Raw genomic sequence first — 8916 nt, forward strand, 5'->3', positions numbered from 1 at the left:
AGGTTGTGTACCACTCTCCCTTAAGGCTGGTTCAAACGGCAGGATAATAGGCCCGATTTTAGCCCCGATTCACCCCTTCGACAATTTTAAGATGCTCCCATTATCGTAAAATAATCTGATCAAATATTCCTGCCTTGTGTGGTGTGTTAAGACTGCTCTCCTCTGCTCGGAAGAATGTCGGGACCGCTCCGATCTCAAATCGGGGATATCCAACATGTGTGGGATTTATTTGGCCCGATTTCTTCTCGTGTGTGGTGTCCCCAAGGACGAACAATCACGCAGCCTGTGGACTGTGGCGTGTAGCCAATCAGAAAGCGAGGTGATGAGGGTGGTGAGGAAGTAGCGTGAAACAAAATCAAAACAGCCGGCGTATATAATATATAACAAATATAAAAAATACAAATAAAGTCAATGGGCATAATACATCCACAACTGCAGTCCACCAGAGTACATGGAAAACGAATATATGAATGTTTATTTCAATGGTTATTAATCTGTGTAGTACGTAACAACATTTCTATGAGATAAAACAACAACTTATCTCCATAATTATGATATAGCAAATATAGTCCATGCTCACGTTGTCTCCACCTCTTTTGACCATCGCCTTTTCTTGCTTTTCTTATGTTTTTTTTTTTCCGTTAAAAACTAAGCACAAACTATGGCCACTGCATCCTAAAGTCACGTTTGATCTCGAAGGATTTTTTGAGATTTCCGTCTGAACCTGGGAATGCTCGGGGAGTCAAATCGGTTCGTGTGGGATGTGTTGATATTGCCGTGTGGCTGCACACCACAGATGGAACAACCAAAACGGTTAGACCCGTGATTCTTTATCGCCGTGTGTGGGGTCTTCTCAGGTTTGGAAAATCGACCAACAATTTAAAATCATCCCGTGTGAACCAGGCCTTATGTGCTAGTGACTGTTAACATGAATGAGGCAGAAATCAGCATTAAACTTGGATGAAAGGAAGTCCAGCATCATACTAACCTGTAGAAGTATGACCTGTAAATGCTCGTGGACGTGATTTGCGGTAAAGGAACTGAAACACAACACATGGAAAGGTGTTAAATTAGATTCAGATTAGGAGTTTCTTGGGAAGGCCACATTTCAGTTCAGCTACACATTCACCTGTAATAGTGGGACTGGGTAGATGTTGTGGAAGTGACTGTGTGTAAAAGAGCTGAAAACAATACCAAATGGAAACAGATTTTAAAATCATATCCAGATGATGAACGCTGTTGTTCATGAGCAAAACTCATCAAGATAAAATCCTTTATTAAATAAACACATTCCATCTATAATTAATCCTCACCTGTAGAAGAAGAACTACTAAATTGTTGTGGAAGTGACTGGCTGTAAAGAGACTGAAACAAAAACAGAAGGAAACAGATTTTAAATCAGAATCAGATGATGAAGTACTGTGTTATGCAACAAAGAAATTGAGGGATTTATTTTTTAAAGGTCTAAAATTATTTTCACCAGTTGAAGTGTAACTAGTGTATGTTGCTGACGTGAATGGTGGTAAATTATCTGAAACAACAATGTGAAAACAGATGTTAAATCAGGAACAGATAGAAAAGCTTCTTTTGAAGGCCACATTTCAGTTTGACAGCACATTTACCTGTAGTAGTGGGACTGGTAGATGTTGTGGAAGTGACCGTGAGTAAAGGAGCTGAAACAATACCAGATGGAAACAAAATTGGATTGGATGATGAACTACGATGTTCTTCATGAAAAAAAAAAAAAAAATCAATAATAAAGAGGAATTAAATTTTATGAAGCCACATTCAGTCTAGAACAGAAGTTAATAATCCTGGTCCTCACAACTCTGCTCTGCACAAGTTGTATTTAATTTCACTTCCAAGGTTTGTTCCATTCAAAGGATATTCAACCATGTTTGCAGTTCAAAAGGAGTGTATATTCCTTAAAAGCATGAAAGACTTGACTACTATGCAAACATCACTACATTAAATAACCCTTCTCTCTTCTGTAGTCGATTTTGTCTGTGTGTAAAATGCAGCAAGTAGTGGGGTAGCATAAGTTGCTGCTTAATTGGAGCAAACTATAGCCAATGTTCCTGGTGTGCAGAGAGTAGAGAGCGGAGAATAATGAGGAGAAACCATGTCAATCTGAACACAGTTTATTCATGGAGCTCTCTTCTAATGAGGAGGTTATTTGAGTCCAGTGACTTAGGCATTGTCCACACTAATATGTTTTAGTTTAAAAACACATATTTTTGTCTCTATTTTGGCCTTCCGTCCACACTGAGACAGCGGAAAACTTAGCTTTTTGAAAATGTTCTCCAAAGTGGATAAATTTTGAAATGAGCTGGTTTTGCCAGAAAGCTTTTACTGAAAGACGGAGCAGTTGCCACTTTGACGGGACAATCTGCTGTATATGCATCACAGCCTGAAAGTATGCTGCTTTATTTGTTGTTGTGTGTTTTAATATGTTTCAAAATGTAAGTTCTATGGTGTTTCTGCAATGTAATACGTATTATTAATATTATTAATGTGCTCACCTTTGCGCTCACCTTTGCATAGTAAATTCAGTTTTTTTAAGTGGTAGTTGACATTGTATCTACATTTTTATTTAGCCAAAAAAAAAAAAATAATAATAATAATAACAATAATAATTTACGCTACCACTCCAATATGTCTTGCAATATCTGTGCATGCAAAGGTTCTGATCTATCCTCTTGGTCAATATTCTTGGGGTATGAATCCGGCTCAAATTGGTATGCTGATATTGACATTATGCTAACAGCTGCTTTGGCAAGGGTGGGGCAATACTGAAACACCATCTAAACTGTTCGCCAATCACAGCTTACTGGGACAACTAACCAGTCACAAACACATTTCGTTTTTTGGAAGGTAGACAAGATCTAATCAAGCTGTTTGAGCCAGGCTGGGGAGAAAGGAATTGTAATAATGTCAATTATGTGAAAAATAATGTTTTGTTTTTTTTTAACCACTAAGCATTATAGCATGTTCTAATGCCCCCCAAAACAAAATCAAGACTTTGTAAAAGAGCATAATAGGACCTCTTTAAAAAGAAATATATCAGATGAAAAAAAGAGTGTTCAGCAACAAGGATATCATTGAAGGATTTATTTAAATGGTCACATTTAGTCTAGAATTATTCTCACCTGCTGAAGTAGAAGTAGTAGATGTTGTGCAAGTGACTGGTTGTAAATGAACTGAAACAAACATGTGGAAGCAGAAATTCAGCATTTAAGTCTGCTTAAACATTGTGTTTATCTTGAAGACGGGTATTAGTAGGAGCTTATCTTGAAAGCCACATTCCAGTTCAGCTACACATTCACCTGTAGTAGTGGGACTGGTAGATGTTGTAGAAGTGACCGTGTGTAAAGGAGCTGAAACAATACCAGATAGAAACTATTATTATAGATATTAAATCACACTCAGATGATGAACAATGTTCTTCTTAAAGAAAATCATCAAGAAACACATTCCATCTACAGTACAATTATCCTGACCTGTAGAAGTAGAACCAGTAAATGTTGTGGAAGTGACTGGCTGTAAAGAGACTGAAACAAAAACAGATGTTAAATAAGAATCAGATGATGAAGTACTGTGTTATGCAACAAAGAAAGTCATTGAGGGATTTATTTTAAATGGTCTTAAATCATTTTCACCTGTTGAAGTAGAACTAGTGTATGTTGTGGACATGAATGGTTGTAGATGATCTGAAGCAGCAATGTAGAAACAGATATTAAATCAGATGCTCGATAACTGTATTCTTCATGAAGACAGTAATTAGGAGAAGATTCTTTTGAAGGCCACATTACAGTTCGGCAACACATTCACCTGTAATAGTGGGACTGGTAGATGTTGTGGAAGTGACTGTGTGTAAAAGAGCTGAAACAATACCAGATGGAAACAAAATTGGACTCAGATGATGAACTACTGTGTTCTTCAAAAAATAAAAATAAAATCATCAAGAGGAATTGCTTTTATGAAGCCATATTCAGTTTAGAACAGAAGTTAATAATCCTGGTCCTCAAACCCCCTGCTCTGCACATTTTGTATGTTTTGCATCCAATGTTTGGAAGTGCCCTGCAAAGTGTACATCAGAGGATAATGCAACATTAAATTACATTAAATAACCCTTTTTGCTTCTGTAGTCAATTTTGTCTGCATGTAAAGATGCAGCAAGTAGTGGTGCAGTGCAAATTGGTGTTTAATTGGAGCAAACTATAGCCAATGTTCCTGTGTGCAGAGAGTAGAGAGTGGAGAACAATGAGAAGAAACCATGTCCATCTGAACACAGTTTATTCATGGAGTGTTCTTCTAATGAGGAGGTTATTTGAGTCATTTGACTTAGAAAAGAACAACATGCAACATATGCAGAGAATTTGGGGGTGGGTTCAAGGACAATGATCAAGAACGACTGTTCTTACTTGGTCCCCTTTCTTTATCTTTTAAATTCAGATTTATTTTTATTGTAAAGCACTTTGCATCAACAATAGTAATGTTAAATATTTGCACTATGAATAATTTTAGCCTTGCCTAGAATTATACTTACATGTAGAAGTAGGACTTCTAGATGTTGATGTTAAATAGTCACATTTAGTCTCGAATAATGTCTAGAATAATTCTCACCTGTTGAAGTAGAACTAGTAGATGTTGTGGATGTGTCCAGTTGTAAAATAACTGAAACAACATGTGGAAATAGAAATTCAGCATCTAAATCTGATTTAAAATCCATGTTCAACATGAAGAAAAATGTTAAGAGGAGCATCTCTTGAAAGCCACATTCCAGTTTGACAGCACATTCACCTGTAGTAGTGGGATTGATAGATGTTGTGGAAGTGACCATGTGTAAAGGAGCTGAAACAATAACAGATGGAAACTGAGGTTATTGTCTCCATGAAAAAGTAAAAATTCACCAAGAGGAATTTTAAGAAGCCACATTCAGTCCAGTATGATCCTCACCTGTACAAGGGGAACTAGTAGATGCTGTGGAACTGACTGCCTGTGGAAAAACTTAATAATAATAATAACAATAATGAATAACAGATGAGAAAATATGTTATATCAGACTCAGGCAACAAAATACTGTGTTCTACAAGAAGAAAATCATTGAAGGATTTAATAAAGTTGATGAGATAATTAAGTGACTAATTAAATGATGATTGTGCATCAGTCATGAGCACCTGCTGTTATTACAGAATTTCAGAGCTTGATGTTTTATTTGGTTAAAATTATGTCACCACCATGGAGATCATTGTTTGCTTTAGTTGGGCTCTTGATCCTTGACTTCCTATATTAGACCTTGTTCTGTTACAATGTCTGAAGTGATGTGCAGTGAACAGCTATTAGCTGTTTTTATGTGATGAGCAGGGCTTAGTTTTCTGATCCGGCACCTCATTTGGCGGATCCCCCTCTTCCTTTTTATGCCACTCAGGTCAGCTTCGGCCAATTTTCACAACACAGTTCAGACACGGGTCGGGTCTGTTTTAGGCTTCTCCTTATTTTTATATTTTATACATACGTCAATTAGTGATATAATAATAATAAATGCCATGCTGCTGGAAGCAACACGAGACCGTGCTACCGCGATTTTGAAGAGCGACTCGATGGTGTTTAGTATCTCGCAGCAGCAAGTGCGTGCCATCAGCAACTGAACAGTTCTGCTATAAAATACACACAATAAACTTAAGCTTGCCACAGAGCAACTGCATCATAAATGTGACAGTGGGGATAGTATGGAGAAATTTGAATTATTTAGTAATAAACTAATGTTTTCTGTTTCTGTGTCACAAGGATGAAGTTGCCTAGCCTGACTCCTCATTAGACACGCCTTTTTTAAAGAAGTGCATTTTTATGGAATAAGACTGATTATAATAATAGTTTTTGTTTTCGATTTGTTTTATTTCGTTAAGTAGTAATTTAAAGCTTTCTATAGATTTATTTATCATGTCTGTGAGGAATGTTTTTCGCTGAGTGTTGGTTCATTTTTGTTCTTCTGTTAAAGACGACATGGTAGAAAGCACATCATGTTGTTTTTCCCCATTCTACAACATTTGTTGATATTGTGACTGCACACAAATAAAAGCACATCACAGCCACAAATGAACATTAACCTTAATCTTAACCTTAAAAATGAAACTAAATAAAGGGCTAATCACTTGATATTAAATATAAAACTGTAATATTTGAATGCTAGTATAAGCTGTTTAAGGAGAAGGAGGAAAAAAGACGGGCTCGGGTCGGTAAATCTGATGTCGGACACGCCCCGGGCTAAAGGGCCTATATTTAAGACCCGTACAGGGCTCTATAGCAGAGAATAACAGTTGCTATACCCTAAAACTGTCAGATGTGCCGTGAAAAAACAATACAGACTTCAAATATCTATTATAATAGGTTGTAATTATTTAAAATAAAATTGGTTTTGCAAATATTTAACCAATGATAATTATTAAAAAGAGTATTGCTTAAAATACTTAAAGTAGTGCAAATTATATATTTTTTTGTGACAATGCAACAATGAACTGATTAGTCAAGAGTCAGTTCTGTCAGCTGTCCCGAAAGGCGAGTCAAAGTCTTGTTTCACAGCGGGCATCGTGTCACTAAGCAGACGTGATGCACTGGTCGTGTAAAATAACTGAAACAAAACATGTGGAAGCAGAAATTCAGCATTTAAGTCTGCTTAAACATTGTGTTTATCTTGCAGACGGGTATTAGTAGGAGCTTCTCTTGAAAGCCACATTCCAGTTCAGCTACACATTCACCTGTAGTAGTGGGACTGGTAGATGTTGTGGAAGTGACCATGTGTAAAGGAGCTGAAACAATACCAGACAGAAACAGATATTAAATCACACTCAGATGATGAACAATGTTCTTCATAAAGAAAATCATCAAGAAACACATTCCATCTAAAGTATAATTATCCTGACCTGTAGAAGTAGAACCAGTAAATGTTGTGGAAGTGACTGGCTGTAAAGAGACTGAAACAAAAACAGATGTTAAATAAGAATCAGATGATGAAGTACTGTGTTATGCAACAAAGAAAGTCATTGAGAGATTTATTTTAAATGGTCTTAAAGCATTTTCACCTGTTGAAGAAGAACTAGTGTATGTTGTGGACATGAATGATTGTAAATGATCTGAAGCAACAACGTATAAACAGATTAAATCAGATGCTCGATAGCTGTATTCTTCATGAAGACAGTAATTAGGAGAAGATTCTTTTGATGGCCACATTACAGTTTGACAGCACATTCACCTGTAATAGTGGGACTGGTAGATGTTGGGGAAGTGACCGTGAGTAAAGGAGCTGAAACAATACCAGATGGAAACAAAATTGGACTCAGATGATGAACTACTGTGTTCTTCATGAAAAAAAAAAAAATCATCAAGAGGAATTGCTTTTATGAAGCCACATTCAGTTTAGAACAGAAGTTAATAATCCTGGTCCTCAAACCCCCTGCTCTGCACATTTTGTATGTTTTGCTTCCAATGTTTGGAAGTGCCCTGCAAAGTGTACATCAGAGGATATTGCAACATTAAATTACATTAAATAACCCTTTTTGCTTCTGTAGTCAATTTTGTCTGCATGTAAAGATGCAGCAAGTAGTGGTGCAGTGCAAATTGGTGTTTAATTGGAGCAAACTATAGCCAATGTTCCTGTGTGCAGAGAGTAGAGAGTGGAGAACAATGAGAAGAAACCATGTCAATCTGAACACAGTTTATTCATGGAGTGTTCTTCTAATGAGGAGGTTATTTGAGTCCTTCGACTTAGAAAAGAATGACATGCAACATATGCAGAGAATTTGGGGGTGCGTTCAAGGACAATGATCAAGAACCACTGTTCTTACTTGGTCCCCTTTCTTTATCTGTTAAATTCAGATTTATTTTTATTGTAAAGCACTTTGCATCAACAATAGTTATGTTAAATATGTGCACTATAAATAATTTTAGCCTTGCCTAGAATTATACTTACATGTAGAAGTAGGACTTCTAGATGTTGATGTTAAATAGTCACATTTATTCTAGAATAATTCTCACCTGTTGAAGTAGAACTAGTAGATGTTGTGGAAGTGTCCAGTTGTAAAATAACTGAAACAACATGTGGAAATAGAAATTCAGCATCTAAATCTGATTTAAAATCCATGTTCAACATGAAGACCAATGTTAAGAGGAGCATCTCTTGAAAGACACATTCCAGTTTGACAGCACATTCACCTGTAGTAGTGGGATTGATAGATGTTGTGGAAGTGACCATGTGTAAAGGAGCTGAAACAATAACAGATAGAAACTGAGGTTATTGTCTCCATGAAAAAGTAAAAATTCACCAAGAGGAATTTTAAGAAGCCACATTCAGTCTAGCATGATCCTCACCTGTACAAGGGTAACTAGTAGATGCTGTGAAACTGACTGCCTGTGGAAAAACTTAATAATAATAATAACAATAATGAATAACAGATGATAAAATATGTTATATCAGACCCAGGCAACAAAATACTGTGTTCTACAAGAAGGTTAATGAGATAATTAAGTGACTAATTAAATAATGATTGTGCATTAGTGATGAGCACCTGCTGTTATTAAAGAATTTCAGAGCTTGATGTTTTATTTGGTTAAAATTATGTCACCACCATGGGGATCATTGTTTGCTTTAGTTGGGCTCTTGATCCTTGACTTCCTATATTAGACCTTGTTCTGTTACAATGTCTGAAGTGATGTGCAGTGAACAGCTATTAGCTGTTTTTATGTGATGAGCAGGGCTTAGTTTTCAGATCCGGCACCTCATTTGGCGGATCCCCCTCTTCCTTTTTATGCCACTCAGGTCAGCTTCGGCCAATTTTCACAACACAGTTCAGACACGGGTCGGGTCTGTTTTAGGCTTCTCCTTATTTTTATATTTTATACATACGTCAATTAGTGACA

The 8916-nt window shown here is 36.6% G+C and overlaps 2 protein-coding genes across 2 annotated transcripts; both read right to left on the reverse strand.

Annotated features, from left to right (window-relative positions):
• Positions 1 to 988: 988 nt before the first annotated feature.
• LOC113078022 (integumentary mucin C.1-like) lies at positions 989 to 5020 on the reverse strand (the record flags this gene model as incomplete). Its single annotated transcript, XM_026250302.1, has 9 exons — positions 4960 to 5020; positions 4804 to 4854; positions 4627 to 4677; positions 3832 to 3882; positions 3660 to 3710; positions 3501 to 3551; positions 1623 to 1673; positions 1481 to 1531; positions 989 to 1040 (listed from the first exon to the last, which is right to left on the reverse strand). Coding segments are annotated over exons 2-9 (398 nt in total), but the record flags the coding sequence as incomplete, so codon positions are not given.
• Positions 5021 to 6666: 1646 nt separating this feature from the next.
• Positions 6667 to 8428, reverse strand: LOC113078023 (integumentary mucin C.1-like). Its single transcript, XM_026250303.1, has 7 exons — positions 8368 to 8428; positions 8212 to 8262; positions 8035 to 8085; positions 7253 to 7303; positions 7083 to 7133; positions 6924 to 6974; positions 6667 to 6809 (listed from the first exon to the last, which is right to left on the reverse strand). The coding sequence occupies exons 2-7, from the start codon at positions 8249 to 8251 to the stop codon at positions 6667 to 6669; spliced, it is 387 nt and encodes a 128-aa protein (XP_026106088.1). The 5' UTR covers positions 8252 to 8262; positions 8368 to 8428.
• Between the last annotated feature and the right edge of the window lie 488 nt (positions 8429 to 8916).

Source organism: Carassius auratus, unplaced genomic scaffold (assembly GCF_003368295.1).
Source record: "Carassius auratus strain Wakin unplaced genomic scaffold, ASM336829v1 scaf_tig00023947, whole genome shotgun sequence".
Taxonomy (NCBI): Eukaryota; Metazoa; Chordata; class Actinopteri; order Cypriniformes; family Cyprinidae; genus Carassius; species Carassius auratus.